Source organism: Triturus cristatus, chromosome 9 (assembly GCF_964204655.1).
Source record: "Triturus cristatus chromosome 9, aTriCri1.1, whole genome shotgun sequence".
NCBI classification, from domain to species: Eukaryota; Metazoa; Chordata; class Amphibia; order Caudata; family Salamandridae; genus Triturus; species Triturus cristatus.
In genome coordinates, this window is record NC_140592.1 from 346,298,629 (window position 1) to 346,326,095 (window position 27,467).

The 27,467-nt window shown below is 45.4% G+C and overlaps 1 protein-coding gene across 2 annotated transcripts in view; it reads right to left on the reverse strand.

Moving 5' to 3' along the window:
• FANCD2 (FA complementation group D2) overlaps positions 1–27,467 on the reverse strand; it is a 1,050,809-nt gene that overhangs the window by 90,452 nt on the left and 932,890 nt on the right. For both annotated transcript variants that reach the window (XM_085625116.1, XM_085625117.1), the window contains exon 41: positions 22,625–22,699. In XM_085625116.1, coding sequence (XP_085481242.1) covers positions 22,625–22,699 — 75 coding nt within the window. The remainder of the gene's footprint in view (positions 1–22,624; positions 22,700–27,467) is intronic.

Here is a 27,467-nt window from a genome sequence, read left to right on the forward strand (position 1 = left end):
AATTGCTCTGATTTTATGTCCTTTGTTCCCTCCAAATAGAACTTGAGCACTCTCTTAAGGTCTAAGGAGTGGAGTGACCTTTCCGCAGGAGTAGCGGGATCGGGAAAAAAGGACGGTAGGGTAATAGACTGATTAACGTGAAAATCAGAGACAACTTTTGGCAAAAAAGCAAAGTGAGTTCTTAACACCACCCTTAACACCACCCTGTTGTGGTGAAAGATAGTATATGGCTCTTTGGAAGACATCGCTTGGATTTCACTTACTCTGCGCGCTGATGTTATTGCGACCAAGAAAGCGGTCTTCCATGTCAAATGCTGCAACGTGGCTTTATGGATGGGCTCAAAAGGAGGACCCATCAATCTAGAGAGGACTAGATTCAACTCCCAAGGAGGAGAAGGAGGCCGAACAGGGGAATACACTTTCTTCAACCCCTGTAGGAAATCCTTGACCACCTGTAGTTGAAAAAAGGAAGGCTGGTTTGGAGACTTTCTGTAGGCCGTAATGGCCACTAAGTGTACTCTGATCAAGGAATACTTTAAACCTGATTTAGCCAAGTACAGGAGGTAAGGAAGAATAACCTCCTCCTGCCCTGTGGTAGGTTTAAAATGAGCACGAGTGCACCATAAGTAGAATCTTTTCCACTTAAAGGAGTATGACGCCCTTGTGGAAGGTCTCTTTGCCTCCTTTAGTATATGCATACAGTCCTGCGGTAAATTTAAATGTCCATATTGCAGGACCTCAGGTGCCATGCTGCCAAGTTCAGTGAGGGAAGGTTGGGATGTAGAATCTTCCCGTCCATCTTGGTCAGTAGGTCCGATCTGTAAGGAAGCCTCCTGTGGGGGTGCACCGACAGCTGTAAGAGATCCGGGTACTACCACTGACGAGGCCAGTCTGGGGCTATCAGGATCATTGACATGTTGGATCGGATGAGTTCGGGATCAGAGGCAATCCATTAAAAGAGCATTCCCCCTCGTCCATGGACGGTGGAACCTGGAGGCGAAGGCGTGACATTTTTTGATTTGATCGTCTGCAAACAAATCTATGGAAGGGTGCCCCCACTGATGGAAAATTTCTGCCACTACCTCGTCGTTTAGCACCCAGTCTGGCTGATCTTCGAAGTGCCGACTGAGTGCGTCTGCTCGCACGTTTCGCTCCCCTGGAAGGTGCATCGCCGTGATGGAGAGGCCTCGGGCAAGAAGCCAGTGCCATATCGTTTGAGCTTCCAGGGAGAGAGGGCGAGAGCGCGTACCACCCTGTTTGTTGTGGTAACACATGGTGGTCGTGTTGTCTGTTTGGACGAGGATCGAGTTGGATGTGATTGAGGACTGAAAAGCTTTCAGAGCTAAGTGGACTGTGTGAGAAGTTGGCCTGGTATATGCTGCTCACTAATTCTAGTGATCACCTTGTACCATGCCAAACAACCCTTATGGTGTGGTTGAAGTCAACCTTGATAGACCAGCTATCCTAGTGGTAGCGTGGACAGTGCAGTCTGCAGGCTAAACTCTTGAGGGCATGTGAAGCCAGCTATTTTACCATATGTAACCTCCTTGAATACCAAATGAAAGGACACCACACAGATATATATTCAAAATATATATGTATTTATTTACTTAAAAGTATCCCCTATACTCTTTATGAGCACAGAAGCACATTCGTTTAAACAAGGCAGTGTTAAAATATTCAAAAGTTGCACAATTATGGATGGGCCAGGTGGCCAGCTAAACCATATACTAAAATAGTGGTATAAGAACCACGAATAGAAAGGAAGGAAGGCCTAGGGCCTTGGGAATCGCTGGGACGACAAGGAGCTAACTGTAGTTAGTGACCAGGAGGCCCACAGGATGCGTGTGCAGTGTGAAAAGTTACACGCGTGCACCTATTGATTTCAATGGGTGCGTAAAAGTTACAAAGTTAAAGGAAAAGGAGTCTTCCGGATGGACCAGAACCTAACAACTTGAAACCTAGACACTAGAGATGTTTCTCTACCCAGGAGCACCGGAGTGCCAGCGTTACCTCACCCACAGGAAGCGGGTGCATAGGGGTCAAAGTGCGTCGGGTTTCGTCGTGCAGGTCTATGGAGCCTGAGGATGAAGATGCTGCAGGCGGCCACGCAGGAAGAGTTTGGGTGGATCCAAGGGTGGATCTGAAGAGTAGACGACCTGTAAGCAGAGGGGACAGTGTTCAAAGTCACTAGCCAGTGACCCGCGGGGAACCAGGAAGGAACCAGGCGATGTCGGGTGCCAACAGGTGAAGAAAGGAAGCTTGTCTCCGCAGCCACGTGGAAGTGAAGGGATCGACGACGACCAGGAGTCACTCACGAGCTGTCCCACGAAGGCTCTAGCTGATGGCGGTGTCGGCTTCTTGATCGGAGCAAACAGGCCTTGGCTAATGCAAGCCACGCAGGAATCGATGCAAGCTTGGTGCTCTAACCAGCAAGGTCAGAGGGGCTGCTCCTTTTCACAGGAGCAAGGGCCAGTCTGGAGCAACCAGACCAGCGGTGTTGTTTGTAGATTTCGTCGCCAAGATGGCCACTAGCCAACGGGCCATTAACCGGGATGACGCGTCGAGTGGCAAAAAGCAAAAGGGCCCCACGCAGATCTCGTGGATGCTGGAGGGCTGATCTTTGGTGCAAATGCTGCTCGGTGTTGGGGCTTCTCAGGGCCCAAAGCACAGCGTTGAGGATGCCTCAGGTGCTGCGCAGTCAGCTTGTCGTGGATGTTTCAAGATGGCCGGTCCCACGTCTCTCGATGCCTCCACGGGTCTCTTCTCTGCAGGGACTGTGGATCGGGCTCAGAGATGTCTGGGAGTCTGGGTCTTGTCGGGCTCTGGCCTCGGTCTCCGGCGGGAGGCGGCGGCAAAGCAGTCGTTGAGTTGCTGGATGGTGCCTGTATTCACAGGGTGGTCACTCCTTAGCCACAAGGGAGATTCTCTTCAGTCTTCTGTGCAGCAGAACGTCGAAGTCCAGTAGTTCTTCTTATTTAAGTCGAGTTTCAGGATGATCTGAAGTCTTGGGACACAGCTCCTACTCTTATTCCAAATTTAGGGGCTGGATTACCTGCTAGGTCCCTCCTCTGGGTGGGACCAGGAAGGGGGGTGGTTACACCCCCTTTCCTTTGTCCAGTTTCGCGCCAGGACTGGGGCTGGAGAGCCCCAGCTCCGGTTTGAACTGGCATATGCACAGGGACACCTTGTGTGCCCCAGGCATGTCTCAATCTATTCAGCCCTCCCTAACCCATTACACAAAGTCCTGTCTGGGGTGGTGCAAGCACCTCCCCTGACAGGAAACCCTTTGTCCACACCTCCCAAGCTGGAAAGACTCCCAGCAGCAGGAGGGCAGACTTGTGTCTGTGGTGGCAGCATCCATTTTGTGATGCTGAGGCTCTGTCTAACTTTACCCGGGTTTCAGGTTAGGTACATGTCGTGTCCCTCTAGAAGGGTGGAATGCTACCCCCGTCGCCAGAACTGGCGAGGGGGTATATTCCAAATCGTATGACACCTTACTCGACATGTTTTGATAAAGCCAAACCAAAGTTAGCATTTGACCGCGAGGTACATAATGCACTTAAGAGTATATGGTATGGCAATATCATGAAACAGCTAAAGGACGTTGTTCCGAAAGCTGCAGACAGGCTCAGCTCATGCCAGAGCACCATCTCACATGAAACCAAGCACTCTGCCTCCAGGACTGTTAAGGCCTGCCATAGGAGTGACTGATAGGTTACAATGTGTCCATATATGTTAGATACAGATATACTATATCTAAGTAAGAGGTGATTACACCAACTTACCCCAGCTGAGTGATCAGCCAGTTGTGTCAAATAGTGAGGCCAGGCCAGGGGTGGCACAATACATGCTGCAGCCCCTGGTAGGCCTTGGATACACCTATGCCCTGGGTACCTGGGGTACACTGTTACAGGGTCCAATAAGGTGAACCAGTTGCAATTGGTAATGCACCTAGTGTGCATTGGCATTAATTTAGGGAGAGAGCAGCAGGGCTGTGGGTCTGATTAGCAGGCCCACAGCCACACTAAGTCATAAAACCAGTGAAGCAAAAGCAAAAATTTGGGGTGACCATAGGATAGCAGACCCTACTCTCCTACAGACTGCCCGCAGCTCCAGCATGTTTATATGGAAGGACTGTTCCTTGATGGACCATCGTCCCTGCATCTGTAGGCAACCCATGTGTGCTCCCCATCCTTGCAGAGATGCATCCGTTACCAAGGACTGTGCTGGCACTGGCTGATGGAAGGGGACTCCTACTACGAGGTTCTTTGGCCGAATCCACCATCGTATGGATGACTTTGCCGCTTGCGAAAGTACAATTCGATCTTCCCAGTGACCCGATGTTTGGTCCCACTTGTCCTCTAGGTCCTGTTGCAAGGGCCTCATTCTCAGTCTGGCGTTGGGAATGAAAAATATGCAAGAAGCCATTGATCCTAGCAGAGATGCCACTTGCCTGACCGTCGGACGAGTTGTCAGGAGAAGAGTTTTGCACTTCTGTTGAATTTATGAAAGTCTCTGCTCTGAAGGAAACGCTCTTCCTAGGTTTGTATCCAGAGTGGAGCCAGATAATGGATCACCTGAGTGGGCCGGTGAACCGATTTCTCCATATTCACGTGCAGACCTAGCCTGTGTAGTAGAGATAGACACATTTGTAAGTCCCTCTTTACTTGCTGAGGGGATGGCCCTTTCAGGAGCCAATCGTCCAAGTACGGATACACGAACAGACCTTTTCTGTGTAGAGCCGCCGCAACCACCGCCATACACTAGGTAAAGACTCGTGGAGCAGATTTTAGTCCGAAGGGCAACACCCTGAACTGGTAGTGATTGCTGTCAACCACGAATCGCAGATATTTGCGATGACGGGAAATTATAGGTATGTGGAAATACGCATCCTGGAGATCCACTGAACACATCTAATCTCCTGCTTGCATTTGATGAAGCGCCAGCATGCGAAATTTCTCTTTCAAGATGACTTTGTTCAGCGATCGAAGGTCCAGGATAGGTCTGAATTTGTGCTCTTGATCTCTTTTTGGCACAAGAAAGTACCTGGAATACACTCCCTTCCCCTGCTGAGAGGGAGGAACCTTCTCTAGGGCCTTTTTTTGCAGAAGGGTCACCACTTCTTGTCGTAGTAACTTTAGCTGGTGAGGACGAGATCTTTTTGGAGGGATGTCCTTTGGAGACACATGGAAACGTAGTGCGTATCCATTGCGCAGTATACTGAGCCCCCAACGATCTTTTGTTATGTTGCACCACTCTTTCAGATGATGTGACACACTTCCTCCCATTGGAGTGGGCAACAGCGCCAGAGGAAGCACTTGCTCATTGCTTCTCTGCTGATCTAGCCGTGGTAGAGGACTGCTGCTGATTACCTCCTCTACCTCAGTTTGACTTTCGGCTTTGGAATTGCGACCTTCCTTGATTTTTGTTTTGGGACCACTGAGGGGTTTGAACCCTCTGTTGGTAGCCCTTGCGCTGGTTGGGTCTGTATCTCCGCCTGAATTATTTTTTCTTCTCCAATCCCACCGCCTTCAGCGTGTCTAATTCAGCTTTCATTCTAGCCATCTCCTCATCTGTATGGGAGCCAAACAAAGAGGAGCCAGAAAAAGGTAGGTTAAGGATCCTCTGTTGAGCATCTGGTTTGAAGGTTCTGTCGTAGCATCCCAATAAGGCTGCTGCGCTGTAGACTTTTAGTGATGACGCTGCAGACCCACAAACCTTCCGTCCCCAAGAATCCTGGGACTTACTCTCTTTGTCCGGGGGGACCAACGAATGAGCAGAGACTGCGTGCGTTTCTCGTGCCGCTGCGACGATAACTGAATCTGCAGGCGGATCTGTTTTTTAAAAAAACTGGTCTGTGTCAGCCAGTTTGTATTTTGTTTTTAATTCTCGCCGGTGCAGCCTTAATAGTAGAGGGGGTTAGGAAAATGTCCATCGTTGGTTCTAGAAGCTCAGGAACCAGAAGTAGCAACGGACGAGACACAGATCTTTGATGCAGCGTCTCAAAGATCACCGTTGTCGCGACCTGAGGTGTTTTCATTTCAATGTTCAGCTTCTGGGCCTCTCTTTGTAGCACGTCATGATAAGTGTTAATATCATCTATCGGAGACACTCTCGACTGAGGGCTGTCCGATAGAGTAGGTGAATAGTCTCTTTTAGAGGAGCGGGTGGAGGAAAATGACCATGTAGGAGACCTCCTTCTTTGGCGATGGGAAGTGGAGGGCCTGCGCTCTCGCCATCTTCCCGCACGACGCTGACGTGTGGGTGAAGGCGATCTATCCACCTCTTGTACTAATCTTTGTAGAGGAGATCTGTGGATCAGACTAGTATATTCTTCCTCCCTTCTTGCTGCTCCCCCTGGATTTTTACTCCAGTGATGGATTGGTAAAAGCCATCTTGGAGATAGGTGAACAGAAGAGGAAGCCCGCCTGTGATGTGACAGAGATCCTTGTCGTGACCACCTCGAATGACGTTCTGGGGACGCAGATGGTGAATGCGTTGAAGGACTCGAGGAATGAGAGGAGGAGTGCCGTGACGTTGACTCAGCCACCAACACCACTGAACCTTCTTCAGATCTCACTGATGTGGGTCTCGACGTCGAGCGTATAACCTGCTCTGACGGAGCCCTTCTCGACGTCGATCTAGATCTTCCGCTAGACGTCGAAATTTGTGTTGGGATCGATTTCGGCGTCAACTCCATGTGCTTCGACGCCGAATGTCTCGACGTCGAATGTCTCGTCGACGACGCCAGGATACTTCTGCGCCTCGACGTCGAGCGTCGCTGGATAGACGACGCCGAAGGATTTCTTCGCCTCGACGCCGATCGTCGGTGGGATGACGACGGCGGAGGGCTTCTGGTCCTCGACGCCGATCGTCACCGGGTTGATGTTGGCGGAGGGCTTCTGATCCTCGACGCAGATCGTCGCCGAGTTGACCACGGCGGAGGACTTCTAGTTCTCGAGGCCGATCGTCGCCGGCGGAGGACTCTCTCCCCTCGACGCTGATCGTCGTTGGATTGAAGATGGCGGAGGGTTGCCAGCCTTCGACGCCGAACGTCGAGATGACGAGGGCTGCTGATCCTCGATGCCGATCGTCGCCGGGTTGACAATGGCGGAGGACTTCTGCTCTTCGTCGCCGAGTTGACGTCGGCGGTGGACTTTCAAGATGGCCACCAGAGACAAAAGAGCCCAAATGCAGCACAAATATCACCCAGATGTAGCCCACATGTAGCCCAATGATAGAAGTGTGCAAAACACTTATTTTTTGTGTATTTGCAGTTCTATATAGTGCAGACTTGTCAGGTATTGGAGTGCTTTACATGAGCATTGGTTACATCACACAAGATCAAATTCATTTTGGTTGTAGACATGGGGAGATTAAGTGATTTGACCAGAATCACAGAATGTTGAGCTGAAGCAGAAACTCCAACCTGGTTCCCCATTTGCAAAGTCTGCAGCTCTGGAAGTAACACCACATCCTCTCCCCTAAGTGCAACATTTAATCAAGTGGTCAACTGGATAAAAAAACATAAAGATTAAAAATAATTTAAAAGTGCTTTGTCGTTATTTGAAAACTCAGAAAATATGTCCTCATTTTAGTTTTTTAGAGCACTAACCATAATTTTGATGCAAATAAGACCCTCTCATATATGTAATTTCTAAAGGAAATGCTCTAGGTATTACAGTTTTGATTACATCGAGATGACGTCAGGCGTGCCACACTTTTGTAATAAATATAGAATGTTAACAATCTAGTTGTTCATTGGGATACTGTTGAGAGGCAGAGGCCAGGGGCACGGACTCTGAAAATTGAAGGCAGGAAGGTGAGTGCAGAGGCAACAATTTGACCACACTGGGCAGGCAGTAAGGGCAGTGGCAGCATAAGAGACTATGGAGGGCAGTGGAAAGGGGGGCAGGGGCAACAAACCAACAATACAGGACTGGCAAGAGAGGCAGTGGCAATATAATAGACCATTGTGGGCAGAAGGAAGAGGCAGTGGTAGTACAACCATACATGCCAACAGACCTGTTTCAGCCAGGAAACGTCCAATGTTTTTAAGCTCAAATGGGGTTTATTTGATCTGTCTCCTGTCTACAATCTCCTCTTTTTCAATGTAACTCAAAGGGGAAAATCAATACCCCATTTTTTTTTTTTAAATCTCCCTCTTACCAAGTTCAAAATGTTCGCAAGTATGGTACATTGGATCATGGTAGACAGGAAGAATTGGGGTAGGGACATGTACTCGGATAACAGAGGACAGGAGGGACATGGAGAGGTGCACCAAACTGACCCTACAGGGCATGCATCAGGGTTTGCAGCAGCACAATACACCAAACAGGGCATGCAGGACGGGAGTGCAGCACAACAATCCATAGAAAGCAATAGGGAGGGGACAGGACCATGCACATGGACAACAGAGAACAGAGGGGAAAGAGGCAATGGTAGCTAGCTGACCATAATGGACAGACAGGAGAGAAAGCTGCAGCATAACAGACCATAAAGGGCAGGAGGGATGGATCAGGGGCATTACTATGGAACAGACAAGCCAGGAGGGAGGGAATAGGGGTCTGCACATGGAAACAGTGGGCTGGGGGCAAGGGGGCAGGAGCAGCAAGTTGACCATGGAGGTCAGGCAGGATGGGCACTAGAAACAAGACACACCATGGAGGGCAACAGTGAGACTATGATGGCATACACACAGACCATGGAGGGATGGTGGGAGGGGTCAAGGGCAGCTAGCTGACCACACAGGGAAGGTGGGAGGGGCCATGGCAGCACAGAAGACCATGCATGGCAAGCGGGAAGGTTAGTGGCAGCACAATGGCTATGATGGGCAAGAAGGAGGGTGCAGGGGCATGCACAAAGGACCATGGAGGATAGAAGGGAGGGTCAGGACCTGGGCACAGACAAGAGAGTTCAGGGGAAGGGGCCTCACAACAGACCGCGCGGGGCAGGCAGGAGGAGCAGTTGCAGCACAACAGACCAGGGAGGGCAGAAGGGTATGGCAGTAAAATGGACCATGGAGGACAGGAGGAAGGGATAGGGGCATGGCATGTGGACAGGCAGGCTGGAGGTGGCAGGGACAGGTTACAGTCATCTGACAATGCTAGGCAGGTGGGAGGGGAGTGGCAGCTCAACAGAACACTCAGAGTAGATAGGAGTGGCAGGTCCATGGAACATGGTGGGCAAAAAGGATGGAGCAGGGGCATGCAAAAAGACATCGGAGGGCAGGGGGAAGGAGAATAGGGGCAGCAAGCTAAGCACAGAGGCTAAGCAGAAAGTCAATGATGGGCCATAGAATTGGGCAATGGAGGGCAGGAGGAGTGGACTGGTACATCATGCTAAATGGAGGGCAGTGGCAGCACATCAGACCATGCATGGCAGGAGGGAGGAGGCTAGTCCATGGATTCAGACAACAGAGGATAGGGAGGAGGTGGATGGGGCAGCAAGCTAACTGTTCAGAGAAGGGGGGTATTAGGAACTTTATTGTTTTTAAAATGTGTGTCTGTGCGAAGTACTTAAAATATGAACAAGTATGCAGCATAATCTCACTTTTATTCAGGAAGAAGAGGACGTTTGTGACTGTGACTCCGGGCTCACTTGGCAGAAACACCCCCTGACCCTCCACCCCCCATCGCAAAATGTAATGCCCGTGAAAAGGGTATGTGGACGCAGTGTTATATAGAACATAGTCCTGAGAGCACGATTGAAAATGAAAACTAGATATAATATATGGTATAAACTATGCACCAAAAAGTGTGATATAGGATGAACCGGGGCATGAAATATAATATGCAATACATTGTGCGCAATGACAGATTCATTGGAGAGCACGAGATAGCACAGGCACTAGCGCCTGCTATGCGATATGCACCTTGGAGTGTAATATGCACAGGGCAGTGTTGTGTAACCTAAATAGTCTCTAAAGTTGTAATATAATATATGTGCTGGGGAGTGTAATGTTGCATATGCACTGTGACAAAGATATGGATACCAGATTGTAATATGTATGGCATAGCGCTGTGCGTCATAACATAGGCATCGAGGAAGGCACGTTAGATGGGGCAATATAACCCGTGCGAAGGCAAGTGTGGCATGACATATTCACCGGGTGGTGTTACAGTGCACATGGGCTAGAGAGTGTCATAGCATACGCACTAGCTGGTGGAATACAACACAGAGGTGTGTGGCACTTCGCGGGCACTGGTGGGTGTAACACAGCATTGGGCTCAGCCAGGAGCACGCTGTGACTCTCAAGTGAGGTTTGTCTCCTTTCCAGAGAGTAAAATAAAAAGTATTACACATCCGGCAGTGGATGTGTGTTTTATTAACCGTGAGGGGGGTTTCTTGCATAGTTTGGTAGAATTTTTGTCGAATCCCCTTTGAATGGCTTGGTATGCGTGTGTATTAAATGTGCCCGTCAATAGCTACCCATGTTTGTATAAATAAACGACAAGGGTGTCTACTTGGAGAGTACCCACCGGCGGGGGCGCCGGAATTAGGCACGGTAGGGCGTCAGACACGTCAGAGCTTCAATAGCGGTGTAAATACATTCCACGTGGATTCATTGTATGCATAGTCGCCTCTTAATGAATATCACGCAAATTGTCATGGTGATAGGTACATATGGTTTGTCCAGCATGTTCTAGGTCTTTCTATAAATATATATATATTTTTAAAATAATAAAAAACAAAGGCCGGCCCGGGGCCATAAGTGGCCTGATGAGGGGGGCAACGCAGCCGGGCGTTGCAGAGAGGTGGTGCAGGCCGTGCCCCTTTTTACACCTCTCTGCAATGGCGCTTACTGGACGTACCTAGTGGGCTATTTTGCCCCTAGGGGCCCTCAGGATTCAAGGGGACTTAATCTCCCAACTTAAAACGGCCACTGGGCGTGTTTACACAGTGGGGAAGGGAGGTGACGGGGCCTGAGGTGACGTGTGCAAACACGCCCTATGGCGCGTTTTAAGTTGGGGAAATAATTCCCCTTCAATCCTGAGGGCCCCTGGGGGCTAACTAGCCCACCACTGCGCTGCGTTGCAGAGAGGTGGTCTAGACCGTGCCCCTTTTTACATCTCTCTGCAACGCAGCTCTGTGGCGCTTACTGGAGGTACCTAGTGGTCTAGTTGGACCCTAGGGACCCTCAGGATTCAAGGGGACTTAATCTCCCAACTTAAAACGGCCACAGGGCGTGTTTACACAGTGGGGAAGGAAGGGGATGGGGCCTGAGGTGACGTGTGCAAACACGCCCTGTGGCGCATTTTAGGAGGTAGTTTTAATCCCCTGCCCTATTATATACTAGGGGCTTACAGAGGAGGTCATGCTAATCACAGGGGGGACCCCAACGCATAGTGTTCCCTAGAGTATGTAGGTGTTTTCACTGTATTCTGAGTGTCTATCAACATAGCACTGGCTCTAGGACTGGTTAGTCAGACTCAGTTACCACCAGTATCCGTCTGAAAAAGTTGAGGGTACAAGATGATTTTGCAACAAGGCTTCTTTCTGCTCTTCTGTTTGTTCTTTCTGCACGTTTTCCTTCTTCCTGCACTTTTCTTCGTCTTTGAGGACTTCTGTTGCGTCTTTCTGCATTACTTTTTTTTCTTTCTGTGCGTTTTTTCTTCTTTCTTCACATGTCCTATCTCTGTAGGCATAGCTAGAAATTAGCATTTAAAAAACCTTTGAAATTCACTGAAAAAACCATACGTTTCAGGCACGTTATAGTTAGGAATTAGCATTTAAAAAACCTTAGAAATTCACTGAAAAAAACATAGGTTTCAGGGGCGCTATAGTTAGCTGGACTTTTCACTCGTACAAAACCATTGAAATTCCCCCATTATAGTTAGTTCAGCTAACTATAACTCGCGCGCCCGCAATGCACTGCTGATGACGTCACATATTACATCACTCATGACATGGTCAGTGACATCACTCATGACATCACTTATGACATCTCAAATGACATCACTGATGACATCAGCCTTATGATAGAGTGGCAGACCTCCTCTCCCCCTGATATAACCTTTGAAACACACATTCAAAAATAGAAACTAAAATTTTCAAAACAATGGACATACCAATACCAGTTACAACAACCTATTCAGTAATTCTAAGATCCACATACACATCCACTCATTCACCAACAGTCCTATACAGTCACTCATACATGTACTCACTCATCATATGTACTCATACACCTATACATCCTGTTACACAACGCCACTCATCCATAGAGTTACTCATACACAGTCACTCATGCTAATAAAGAATCAAACATCCATTTACTTGCATATACAGTTATACACACACCACCACACTTACTTCTACAGAAACTTACACATACTTAGTCTTTTAAACAATCACTATGTGGCGCGCACTGCAATTCCCAGAATACATCTGGGTGAGTCCACTTACCTGATTGGCCCATTGGAGGGCGTATTTGACTTAAGGCATGCAGAGGCGCATAGCTGCAATATGGCATTCCACCAAGAAGAAGGGAAGAGCCCGAAACGCGTCGTGGAGCCAAGCGCCACACCCCTACATTGACTCCTGGTTTCATTAGCAGTTTGTCCTGAATAAAGGTTTTCCTCGAACCTACGCTGGTCTGAGTGCGCTTCAGTGCATGGGCACACCTGTTTTCTGATATATATATATGAAAGAAGCAGTCTAAAAATTTACAATACATCTAAGGAATCCCTGAAGAAAATGTTACATGCTTACAAAAGGCAGGGATTAATTTCAAGCCAAGAATTTGATTTTTTGTTCAATGAGTTTCCGATCATCCCAACGCTCCGCCTGATACCAAAAATCCACAAAGGCGTGAGGCCAGTACCAGGCAGACCAATCATTTCGTCTATTGGGAGCATCAGTGAAAATGCCAGTAAGTATGTGGATTTCTTTTTACAGCCACTAGTCCGCGCTTTACCAACGTACATTAAGGACACTGGTGATTTCATCAGGAAACTAGCCAAAATCCATTGGCATGAGGATTTCTTGTTGGTCACTCTTGACATAGAGTCCTTATATACAAGCATAGAACACAACACAGGGATTGACGCCACTAAACACTATCTGGACTGCAGACCAATCAAGTTTTATAATCACAACAATATGCTTTTAGAACTTATTCACTGGGCATTGCACAATAACTATTTTATGTTTGAAAAGGAACTGTATTCCCAAAAGAGGGGAGTCGCCATGGGAGCTTGCTTCTCCCCAGTTATGCCTGCTTGCATGTTGGCTGGTGGGAGGAGCAGGTTCTCATGGGAACCCATGCTAAGGTGTTTGGATCCAAGATTGTAGAGTGGTATAGATACATTGACGATGTTTTTATGGTTTGGAAAGGCGATCGTGAAAGTGTGATTGATTTTATTGAGGTTTTAAATGATAACGCTTTTAATCTCAAATTCACTTTTAAGGTAGACAACACATCAGTTGAATTTTTAGATACGACTGTCACGATTGTTGAGAACCATGTAGAAACATGTCTGTATAGGAAATCCACCGCTGGCAACTCCATCCTACACGCCAGCAGTGCCCATCCATCACACCTTATAAAAAGTATCCCATATGGGGAACTCCTCCGTATCAAACGTATATGCAGTATACCGGAGGAGAGGGTACAATGTTCAGAAGAAGCAATGAACAGGATGAGGCAAAGGGGTTACTCTGAGGGGATCCTCAGGGAAGCCTATAATAAAATTGAATCCACTCCCAGGAACTCCCTACTGATAGACAAATCGGTCAATACGAGTGAACACGGCACAGTGGATACATTTGACAATGCAAACTCCAATGTACCACGTTTGATCACAACATTTAACAAACAACACCGTAAGATCAGAGCCATGGTAAATAGAAACTGGCCAATTGTATTGACTGATGGTGTTCTGGCCCCCATGTTACCTCCTAAACCTGTATTGACGTTTAGAAGGGCCAGAACCATGAGAGAGGAGCTCATGAGACCCAATAACCAAACCCCGACCAGCAGTTCGTGGCTGAAACCTAGAAGAGGTTTTTTCAAATGCTCCAGTTGCAGAGCATGTAAATTTGGTCAGAACACCAGTCAGTACTCAGTCCCGTTCAGTGACAACCCTAGACAAATCCAGGGTCACTTTACATGTAGATCTGAATTTGTGGTGTATGTCCTTTCCTGTACATGTGGCTTGAATTACATTGGGAGCACCAAGCTACAGGCCCATGTCAGAATTTTACAACATTTAAGGGCAATTGTAAATAATGACTCCAGCTACCCTGTAGCACGGCATTTCAGAAAACTACACAACAATGAACTTAGTTGCCTGAAATACTTCATTGTCGATGGTGTCCCCGCACAGCGAAGAGGGGGCAACAGGGAAAAAGCCCTTAGACAACTCGAAACAAAATACATACTCGAGTTCGATAGCAAGGCACCTACGGGCCTAAACACCACTGAAGACCTACACAATTTCATATGAGTACTGACAGACCACACGGGACTGCCTCTGCTTTTTCCCTTTTAGATTTGCTTTTATCTTTCTTGATTGTTACCTGCAGGACACATAGTATTAATTTCTCATGTCTGAAGCTATCTCACTGTTTGACTTATCTTATCTGTTTTACCCGTATCCTCACCAATTTTATGAATATCATTCTCTGATTGCATTTAGAGCAGAACTGTTAGCCAGTTGTTTGGATTAATTTGTTCCTTTTACATCTTCCCTATTTTTTGTCTTGTCGATTTCAAAGGAGTAAGGCGACAGACAAGAAAACAATGAATATCAAACTCTTTCTCCACTCAACTGTGTGTTCCAGTTCTCCAAACATGAGGATACTGTCAGCCAAGTTCCCCTTTACACCTAGATATAATACAATCTAGGTGCAAGCAACTCTGGGGACCCGCTATAACTTTGGACTCACGTTCGCCAAAATTTATGTGCTTGGTTGTCTGTATATATTCATCTAAATGGAACCTAATATAGGCGAATAGTATTTTGGAGTGTCCCTCTTATCCACCTCCTCGCTTGATTCCCGTTGTATTTTTATCATTATTTCACTATTTTTGCACTTTACTCACTTTTAGATTGGTTTTAGGATCTTTTACATAGGCTATTGATTTCAAACAGCAATCTTGGGTCGTTCATATAGGTTTTATCATCAGATACTTTTTTAACATATGTTGAAATGTTGTAACGAATTCTGATTGTGCATTATTTAAGGACATCATTTATGGTTATCATATGTATTAATGTGCATTTGTTTGCATTTTGCACTACCATTGCGTATTTTGCACATTTGCATCTTGTTGCACCTGATGGCACTTTTTTGCACTTTAGATATCAGAATTTGCACCTACAATTGCGTATTTGCACAACTTATTATTGCACCTTAAACCCTTGTAATATAACATGCATTTACAAGGTCGTAATATTATTGTCAACATAGAAGAGCATTTAGAAGCAGGCATATCGATCAGTAAAACCATATAACATCTCAGACCCATGTTGATACAATTGCCAATGTATATGTATTTGTTACATGTTTTCCATCACCAAAAAACAGAATTATTTTGAAACCAATGTATTTTTTCTATGTCCATGGACACAAGCATCACGAGATTACAGAGTGCTTTCGATTTATAAAAGCCGAATGTTTCAGCAGTTACTTCATGTGATCAAGGCCATCTGGTGGCCGAAACGCGTAATGGCGTGCTGTGTGGGTGCTGATTAACATTAAATACCTGTGAAGCACGAGTTGGTGTCCGTGTGCTTCTTCCTCGCCGGTTGGAGGTGGGAGACAGCTGTTTGGATTTTCATATACATATATATATATGAGAGAGAGATACATATATGTTTGTCACATATAGGATTGTGTTTCCGGGGTCCCGCGCATGGGCGGGAATATGCTAGTGCTTATGACTATTGATGAGGATCCCCTGGAAGAGAAAGCACTTTTAGACACACACTTCACGCTGCATGGCCAGTGAAAATACCACCTAGCTACCACCACCATTGTTTTGTTTATTGCTGGGGGGGGAAAGACAGTTGGGTAGGGGCTATCAAGTTACCGGACCTAAGAGGCTCAACGCATAAAAATGGTATGGATGGCTTGAGACCAAATCCAGGCGGACGATACCGCTCCTCCATGTGAAGAATCTGTACCTTCATTAGTTTGCCTCACAAATGTGGGAAGTACTCTTTTCTCTTTACCGTAATGTCACCCTGCTTAACGCTTATGTTTAATAAAAAGAAGTTTGAAGACATAATAGGCAATGCCCAAGGCCGCCATGATTATATAAAATTGGACATTGATTCGGTCCCATGAAGTTGTGCCATATATTGGGACGTTAAAGATAGTGCTATACTAAACATTGGAGATGGCGCCTGGAAATATCTGAATATTGTAAAAATATGCTATATTGTGAATTGAATACCATGTAATGCGTTGAGCTGATATGTTTGTCAAATATTAGACCAAATGCTAATAAAAATATGTATGAAAGAGTCCACAAATAGCCTTTAACATTGCCCATTGCAAGACCTTGCTGGGCGAAAGACGAAACAAACAACAATGTTTTGGAAAGCTTAGCTTGTAGTGGGTCAACCTGATGGGTGTCGCAGCAAGCCAAACAATTGTGCTAGCACCAGGCATACATCGATTTTTTAGCTGGGCGTCTGGCTGTCAGTATAACATTGATCTCAGGTGGAAGATCTAAAGAAACTTGCTGCCATCGCTCAATCTCCATTGATGGAGGTGAGTACTTTAGAGGCCCGGGTGCAGGGCCTTACCCTCTTGCTATGACAGCAAATCCTTCCGAAGTGGCAGCCTGAGCAGAGGACAGATGTTCATGCTCAGGAGTTCTGGATACCACACCCTCCTAACCCAATCTGGAGCCACTAGGGTGACTTGGTACCGGTCGGTCTTGATCTTCTTCAGGACTCGAGTCTTGAGTAGAAACAGAAAGGCATGTAGAAGACCTGTGCTCCATGTGTCCAAGAGAGAGACTTCTTGGGAGGTTTAGCATGCAAAAATACTGACATTGCATGTTCTCGGTAGTGGTGAAAAGCTCAAGAAAGGGTTCTCCCCATTGCTGGAAAATGCCATGTGCCACCTCTGGGTGTAAATGCCATTTGTGATCAGCTAACTGTCCGCAACTGAGTTTGTCTGTCCTTGTGTTTAGAGATCCAGCAAGGTGCTTTATTACCAAAGAAATGCCCTGGCGAGTGAGCCACTAGCAGAGGAGCAGGGTGGTTAATTACGAGAAAATACCCTGGCGAGTGAGACACTTTTAGAGTAGCGGACCTTCTGGCACAGAACCCAAGACATCACTCCGCTCTGCTTGTTGCAGTACTACTTGGCGGTAGTGTTGCCTGTGAGAACCTGTACTAGCCTCTTCATGATTGAAAGCAGGAAGGCCTTCACTGCTAAGCTGATCGTCTGCAACTCCAGCAAATTGATGTATAGGTGGGTTTCTGCCAGAGTCACCTGATCTCCACCTCTCCCAGATAGCCTCCCCAGCCCAACAATGATGCCTCTGAAACCACTGTCAGCTCTGGGAGGGGTTTGCCTCTGATCCAATTGCCACTACTGCTGGTCTTTTGCAGTCTCCTCTGAAATACGGATACAATCTGACTGATTCCCCTGATGCTGTGCCCACTGGAATTTGAAGTGCCATTGCAGAGCCCGCATGTGCCACATGGTATGGTTGTACTGGGGTGAATGTTTGACATTGTGCAACATTCTGTCCATCAATTCTTCTTTTTGAATTTGTCACCCCGAGTGGGACGGGTATGCCCAGACGTGGGACCCTTGCTCTCCATGCCACTGGCAGTCAAGCTAGCCTGGCTGATGAGGGTTGATGTCCCGAAACCGGTCCCAGGATGCTTGTTTCCAATCCAGGGAGGACCTAGCCTGGCAGTTCAGGATGGACTGTTCCCATGGAAAACAGGGTGAAGACTTATTTGCATATGGCTGGGTCTGAACTGGAATGGCATGGGGAGCAAAAAGCAATGGATTTAGAGGCCCAGATTTCTGTACTGTGGTGAACGTTTGACAATGTGCAGCATTCTGTCCATCAATTGTTCTTTTTGCATTTGCTACCCTGAGTGGGACGGGATGCCCAGACATGGGGCCTGTGCTTTCCATGCCACTGGAGTCAAGCTAGCCTGGCTGATGAGGGGTGATGCCCCGAAACCGGTCCCAGGATGCTTGTTTCCAATCCAGGGATGTCTGGCCTGGCAGTTCGGGACGGACTGTTCCCATGGGGAACAGGGTCAAGACATATTTGCATATGGCTGGGTCTGAACTGGAATGGCATGAGGAGCAAAAAGCGATGGATAGTCCCAGATCTCTGTACTGGGGTGAATGTTTGACATTGTGCAGCATTCTGTCCATCATTTGTTCTTTTTGCACCTGGTATGGTTGGGCAGCTGGGTGCAGGAGGCTAACACACCCAGGAGCCTCTGTGTAATCTGCAGTGATTTTCAAGACCAAGGCTGAAACATCAGGATCATAGCCTGAATGTCCTGTACTCTCCGTCCCGGGGGAAAGACATGAAACCATACCATACCCAGAATAGCTCTGATGCATAGGGGCATCTGCAATAAGTCACATGTGACTTCAGCATGTTGGTAGTAAACCCAATTATGTTAGGAGGTTCACGGTAATCTATATGAAGCTGACAACTGTTATTTACTGACCTTAGCGCTAGGCTCGTAGAGGAGAAAATAAGCTTGCCCACTATCCCTATCTGTTTTGATCATGATCAGGTGGAGTAGTAGGAAAGGCATTGGGATTTACTACGTTGTGGCTGCCTGTAAAACCAAACTCTCAATCATCTGATTCTCTGTAAGAAAAGTTGGGTCCCCCACTGCAGGACGATGGTGACAAGCAACGTGCCTGTAATCGATGGACCTGAACATGACTTCACCAAAGTGCCTAAAAGGGAGTCCATAATGGCTTTGTTAAATGGCAGTAGATGTTCTGTAGGGGCCTTACCTAGCTGACATTCCTCAGTTAAAATAATAGTCTTGACCTTCATAGTGGGGAGTTTAGGTCTAAAATGTCTACTGCCCTCCGTATAACAACTGCAAAGGAGGAAGTTTCCTCCATAACAGGGCACAGGGGAGATACAAGGCCAGTATCTGGGGAGTATCCAGGTCACTGGCACCATGGAGTTCTTGTTACAAGTTATCCTCATCATATTGTGTGATATTATCATCCACTTCATCCTAATTGTCATTGTCTGAGTCAGTACGAAAAGACTGTGTAAAGTTTAAACCCTACCATGCAGTAAGGGCTAAGTGTCCGAATCAGAGGGAATGTTGTGATTGGAGCCGGACGTGACCTTGGTCGAGGTCATGGCAGATTATGCTCTGAGTCGGAGAGCACAAACTGTAAATCTGTCTGTCGTGCAGGCTTAAGGAGCACAGATGTCGAACCCACTGGCGGAAGTCCGACTGGAAGTCCCCGTAGATCCTTGGTGCCTGGAAGTGCACCAGAGAGCCAGAGAAGTGGCAAAATGTGCAGAATGGCCTCCCTGAACACTTCTACTAGTTATGTCGACGGACACAGAAACTCTGGGTGCACCAGACTACACTCTGAACACGTTGATGGCCTTCTGCTATCTTTTGAGTCAAAAAGTTGCAGGAAGGGAGTCAATTCACGCTTCAGCTTCTTATGTTTTTCATGGACTTACCCAAAGAATTCGACTACGATGATGATATGCCAACGGAATTAGTTTAGGAGCTGGAACAGGACCTTCCTTTCAACTTTGAACGGTCACATCAGAGAGTATTCTTGTGTTTGGTAACAAAGTTTGGCCACGTGGTCCCACATGGCATTCAAGTTCATCTGGGTGCAGTCTTCATAGGACCTGGAGTCGCGCTGCGGCCTCAGGCACCAAAGAGATACTTTCGAGGGTCAGTCACAGACATCTGTTTGCAAAAGTCCCTACATGGTTTGAACCAGGTCCTCTTAGAGGGTGATATTTTTCCTTGCACATTGGTAAATTCTGATGAAAGTTGTTGTTTTAAGACCAAGGAGAAGCTCTGAATCCACACACATGGGTGGTGCCTATATATGGCTCCACTCGTCACTTTCGGAATGAACCAATATTGACGTTGAGCAGCACAACGCTACCTACCAGCACACAGGAATACTGTTTTAAAGTATCTGGATCTAGCCTGACGCCTGGTGAAAATTCACAAGGGAGGAATCTCCAGTTAGAAGTATCCATCTGAAATGGCCCTACTGAAGGCTGGTCTTTCCCTCTAGCCCCTTTCACACTATGAGGAAAGAAGGCTTTTGTGTATGCCTAGCAAGAGCTCCAGTCTGTCAGTTTTAAGATTCATTGAAATATGTGCCTTTTTGTGCACCTCAGTACCAGCATATTTTGGGCTGCTTCATGTCACACTTGAGATAGTGTACATTGTTTCCACTAATGTGTATGTGGGTCCCAGTACTGCTGACTGATGTCAACATAGGCCTGGATTAAGGTACAGTAACAAAACTGGGAAGTGTATTTTTTGAATGCCAGATCAATGGGCAAACATTGGCCAATGTAGCTCTATTATGATATGAAAAATAACTGCTATCCCAATTATTACAAATTCACAGGCTTGACTTGCACCCTGTGCTGATACAGACATATATATACACACACTGCTCTCATATCACACCTCCATATTGACCTGCAACACACACCGGTATCGAAAGAACTTCCGTCTTGATTCCTGTTTCTCTTCTTGGTACTTCTTCTTCCCTTAGTCACCATCTTCTTGTCACTCTTCCTCCAGTCTCACTCGGTCACTCTCTCGTTGCACCACTATATTAATTCATGTCAGTACTTCCCCAAGATTAACAGAAGCCTGCTTATGAATAGAATATGACAGTAGTGTCACATGCACTCCTTTTGACCATGGTTAGAAGACACACAAATAAATACCCAGCATGTAATTCCTTAATGCAGAAATTAGGCTATGTTTTAAACAATGGAGGTTTATCACCACTCTGACAAAACTCACTATTGTAGCAATATAGCACTGGACAACAGGCTGGAAGTTTCTGAATCCATGATACAATATTGATTTTTCTCGAGAAATATTTGCATTGCTCCCTTCCCGAAGCAAGTGACAATATCATACTGTATTCAAATGTAGCTGTCACAGAAAGCAGAACTGGTTGCCATGTTGATTACACACAAATATATATGCTGCCCACGAGGTTTTGGTTCAGGGCAAGCAACTCCATGTTGTGCACTGCCGAAGGGCATGCACGGTGGGGGTTGGCATACCGCCGTATGGTAATAAAATCTTATTTTACATTGAAAAAACACTATTAATTCACTGAAAAAACCAAAGGTTAAAGTGCAGTTATAGCTAGTTATAATAATATCTTATGTTACATAAAAAAAATATCTTAGACATCCACTGAGAAATCAAAGGTTAAACTGAAGTCACAGTTTAGTGAAAGTGTCACTTTTAACCTAACTTTAAACTAGACACAAAACACAAAAATACAATGCAATTCACCAATGAGAGTTTACTGAATTAGCTATAACTTGTGCCCTCGCCATGCACTGCTTATGACCTCACATATTACATCACTGACATGTTCTGTGACATTATTGATAACTCCACTCATGGCATCAGAAATGATGTCAATGATGACTTTACTGTATATGACGAGGGCCTAAGTTATATTTACTTCAGTTAACTATAACTGGTGAATTTCAGTTTTTTTTTGTTTGTTTAACAGCACTCGGATCAACACGGATAGCGACGTCCTGGGAGGTTTTCATTCCAAAATCACGAATCTGGAATACTCATGACACACTTGAACATTGGGATTTTACTTTTGACGTCGCTAGAAACTGAAACCCTATTGTGGGTTGGAAGTATCACCACAATTAACGATACAAACATTAAGACGACATAGCCTTGATAAAGTTGCAGGACGATTTCCCTTGTAAAGCGACAAAACACGTGTCAGCTATCTGAACATCTTAAGAATAAAATGAAAAGAACAAGAACAAATTGATTGTATTAAATTTATGCTCACATTCTGCATTGTTATAACTATTGAGACATGACTTTGGTGTGCTGAGGATTATTTTGTTAATTAAACATTTGTAACTGTCTTAGGAAGCACAAAATATGGAAAACAACCCTGTTTATCTGAACAGATAATGAGAAGCAATACGAAAAATAGATTGATGTAGATGATACATCAGATATTTGCCCAAGTAAAATCGAGAGCAGAAAATAATAAATTGGCGCAAGAGATACTTTTGAGATTTAGACACAGGGTAGCGTATAGAGTAGTAGGGACCATTTTAGAGTCTTATTAATGCTTCCATTTCTACAGCACACAATACATTCAAACAGGTGGTAGCCAAGAGGGGCATGAAAGCAATTTCTACCATGCATACTGAAAAACTTAGAAAACAGATCAGGGGCAGTGCCTTCTATATCCAATGTCTCCACACTGGCTAACTTAGGAAACAACAGGGTATCTACATATACGCAGATATTTCAGTAGTAGTAAAAAAAAAATCAGAAATTGACATTATGCAAGGGACTGCATCCATCAACAGTATTAAAAAAGCAGCACAAAATAGAAGTCTAAAAATGTTACCCGTCACACTTACCTTGGAATGCCCACACATGTGGTGAAGTTGCCTTGTACTGAGCTGTAGTGTTTTCAGCAAACTCTGCACATCATCCTGGAACAACATGAAATCCATCAGTGCCTGTTTATAAATGAACTTGTACCACCAATATATTACAACAGAGACATGGCAACTTGAAAAGAAAGTTACTAAATAGTGTAGGAACTGCAGTACGCTAAGCCTTAATATTGTGTGGTTAACAATGGCACTCTCTGGTGGAACCTTTGTACATTACTAGCACACTGTAAAAGCTTCACCACATGCATACTACCAGAACTTTAAACAAAGAATTTTGAGACCAAAAAGCATTTCTGTGGCCTTCCTGCATTTCAGAATCCCATCTTCAAGATGTGTTCACCATGCCCTCCTCTTCTCTTTCGATATAACCATAAGATTGGACTTGATTGAGTATAGGCATTTTTGGACTAAGAATAGCAATATGTTATGTGGCTGTTACTTAACACCTTGACTCCTAGCCTTATGTCTATAACTTTCCCAGCCTATGGGAACAATTCTTTCTTCCTGAATGATGACAGAACATTCTGCCAAGCTACAAAATAATGAGGCCAAATGTGTATGAGCTATTCTTCTATGTGTTCCACTTACAGCTTCTATTTAGCCACACTATGCTGCATACTTCACTCTATTTTTCTATTTTCAGTCGGACTCTATGGACCAAGTTCTAGTTGCTATTGCATCTGACTCTGCTCAACTTAACAACTACAAACATTGTATTTTGATTTCCCCAAAATTTCACCAACCAGCTACTACCTGCCCAACATGTGACATTCTCAGGCTATCTAGACTCTATCCCACCTCTTCAGCTATAGTCTGCCATACCTTACTGCTTAATAGCAGGATGGGCAACATTAGGGCTTTTCTTAAGACGTGGATGGCTGGGTCCTAACTGCCACCTCAGGTGTAACTTCCTTACAAATGTTTAATTTGCCATTGGTGCTTAAGTCTTTTTTTGCCAAAACTATTTTGATTAAATCTTGGGTGTGGCTTTGGCAAAAGCAACTATTGCTGCCGGCACGCCACGCCCCAGTGAATCAGTTTCCATCTAAATTTTTTGGGCCAAGATAAATACTACAAAGCAGGTATTTGTTTTTGGCAAAAGTAAAACCATGAACCTATGCTGAGAGTTTCTTAATCAGTAGCTGGTGGGCATTGATTATTCTTTCCCTTTTCAGAAGGAACATGCAGAACAAGCCATTTGAAAGCATGCCTGCTGACTGTCGGCGTGCTGACACTAGTTCTGTCAGGAGATTCGCATTCACAGCCTCTAATTGAGGCGGATGAAGAAGGTTGGTAGACAATACATCTCACAATTCTTTGCAGGTTACCGGTTATATAAGAGGCCCTTATCTTTAGATATTATTAATGGCAACTCCAGTGGAGTTGGCCCATCAATCATCTTAAAGAGGTTTGCTTGATATACACTAAAACAGTGGTTCCCAAACTTTTGACTCCTGAGGACCCCACTGAGTCACCACTGGAAGTCGGGGACCCCCAAGCAATTTGTATGATTTAAATTTCAAACGTTAAAACAGTAATTCGAAAAAAATAAACACGTGTGCACACAAAACAAATACTCGAAATACTAAGGATTTTAGGGGCATATTTACAAAACCCTACCACCATGGAAACATCACTTTTTGCAAAGTTCGCATGTCGATAGGGGCTTCGCCTTATTTACAAGGCTGCGGTAAGCCACTTAATATGGCTTAACGCTGCCTTGTAAATAAGGCCCCTTTTCGCGCAATGCTTAGCGTGAAAGGGGTGGATCGTGGGTTTTGCAGTGGGTATTCCACTGCAAAACCCATTGATTTTGATGCTGCCCCCTATTCACAGGGGCAGCGTAAATAGGGGGCAGCGCCAAAATTAACACCAGGGAAAACCAGGTATTAACTTGGCGAAACGAGGAGAAATGCTTTATTTCTCCTCATTTTTGCTTTTTCCATGTGTGCTGGCTTGTGCAGCACACATGGAAAAAGCAAAACGCCTTGGATTGTTTATGTTCAGGAAGGTGACCCTTCCTGCACATAAACAATCATTTAAAAAAAAAAATGGCATTTTGTAACTTCCATGTGTGCTGCATTAAGCAGCACATATACAAGTGACAAAACCCCATTTCAAGATTGTTTATGTGCAGGAAGGGGAGGGACCTTCCTTTACATAAACAATCTTCCCCTGCACGCAGACACCATTGCACTGTGTTGCAAGGGTGCCTGCGTCGGCGCTACACTGCTAAGTGTAGCACCAGCACAGGGCAAAATGTAGGGCTGCACCATATTCTTGTAAATATGGTGCAGCCCTGCGTTTCTGAAGTGGCGGCGCGTGGCGGTAAGCCACAGAGGCTAACGACACGCTCCACCACTTCTTTTGTAAATATCCCCCTTAGTATTTTATAGTGAAAGAATTTGCAAAAAACTAAAAATTTTATGGGAAGATTGGTGCTGCATCTCTGTGACTAACTTTTAAATGGTTGGTGTTATTTCTCAGTACGAGGCTCCTACTCCTGCCAGGGCCAGACTGGAAACCCAAAGCAGCCCTGGCAAATGTTTTCAGACCAGTCCCCCTACGGTGCACACCAAGTGCATTGAGTTTGCCTGACCACTACAAAGGGGGCTTTGGGAGGCTTTCCCCCCAAAGAAATTTAGGAAACAATGGTTCAGTCTACAACACGTTTATCACTTTATATCACACACATATAGAGACAATTAATAATGACTGTACATTAGTGTATAGAAAATGTTACATAAGGCAAAGGGGACTTCAAGGTGTAGGATTCACATGTAATTCATACTGGTAGGCATTTTTAAAGAGTGCTTGGTCTGGAGAAGCACAAAAAACTCGGGATTCAGAACATAAGACAGTGGTTAGCATTGACTTTAACAATAAAAATGTATTTCCACCCTAATAAATCTTTTTGCAGCATCAGGATAATGAAAGACAGGGAAAAAACATACGTTACTAACTTGTACCATGCAGTTTGCAAGCAGCTCTTTGATGACAGTTTATTGGTCACTGTGCTAGATTACGGCTGTCACTTATGTACTGCACAGTAACAAAATATTCTTTGTGACAAAAGCAGTAACCCACTAGCTTATGCACATAAAATACTGTTATTTAAAATGCACAGTACACGTTCTTTGCAATAGGCATATTAACCCTCTGTGCTACATTAGATAACTCATAGCTGCCACAGGACAAAACTCTCATCTCTCTCCAGCAGGTACATTAATAACAGGTGTTATCTTGACACTTTTATTGTTGCTGGAAAACTGCTAATTATACAAGTGCAGTGGTTTTCAAACTGCTGCCTGCTGACCCCCTGGGAAAGTGTCAGGGACCCCGGATAACAGTTTGGGAAACACTGCACAAAAAGGTTTCCGAATTCACAGAAAATTGTTATTGAGTTGTTATGTGCTGTGGAACCCCCAACTTGACTTCCAATTCACTCCTCTTGCCGCGCCACACCCTCTATTTGATCCTAATCTTTGAGGATCATGTCCGTAGAAAAGAAAATAACCCAACCCCCCTTCCCCGCCCCAAATAAACACCAAAACAGCAGCTTTACATTTGTGGTGGGATAATATTGGAATTATAATTTTCCCGAGAACTCCCTCACCCAAGTAGAAACCCATCAACCAAAACTGAAATTCATAAGGAAATATGCTAACCTCAACTCTAGCAAATTTGTTTCAAGATACGTTTACATTTGCATTTATTCGAATTGACCCAGTCATGTGACCAATTTCACTCTGACGTTACTATTACAATTGTGTCAGCACGCAAAAAGATTCAGTGACTGTAATGGTCAGTGCCTGTGCTACAGGGTGATATAGACTTTGTTCAAATAGCACTTTTACTGCGTATCAGTCAGCCTGCAGAGAATACTGGTGTTGGAAAACTTGAGGTATGGACAGCTTTACGCTCTTAGATTATTTTAAGTTCCATGCACACTGTCAGACAACAGAGCTGGGGTAGGTGGCTGCACACTCCTGCTTGATGATAAACAAGACTGTTGCACTGAAATGAGGAACAAAACCTCTCTTGCAATTAGGCTAAGAATGCATTACGGCCATAAAGAGCAGTGTGTGGATGTCGAAATTCAGGCATCTAGGGGCCAGAGTTAATGCGCATGAGAAGAACTCATAGCGTTGCCCCACACCATTGCCAAGTTGAAGATGTATTTTCTCCCTTTAGGTGGAAGTAAGGGGAGGCCCCTATAAGCTTAACTGCTTTAACTTCAAAATGATCATGACATGGCAGTAAGATAAAAGGTTGTGAGTGATAAGGATGCCTTAATAGTACAATTTGAAGAGAGAGGCAAATTCTGCCATTCCCAGATATGAACTTCCATGAATAGTTGTTGATTTGGCAAAGAAGAAGAAGAAGTTACTTACCTTAGAGTTGTGCATAGGTGCCACCCTTGTGAGTCAACCTCAGTTTAAAAGCAAACATTCCACGCCAACATACGGAACGCCAGGGTTAGAATTTGAACTGCGGCGGTATGCAAAAGCTAACTTGGAACCTTATTAACACCTAGTAGGTCATTTTACAGAAGGGGAGGGGGGTTTATGAGGCATTCCCCACTCAGGACAGCAATGGAAAAAGGCTATCCCTTGGGCATGCCATGAAATGTGAAAAAATGATCTCCAAAAGGCTGACGAGGATCAAGACATCCTCTGCAGCAGACTTGCGAACAGAAGTTGCTGGATACAAGTTGGTGGTTAATTCAGCTGAAAGTTTGTACTTTTGGATCTAGACATTTTTCTGGATGTAAAGTATTTTCTGAGGGCTAAACCTGAAGGCT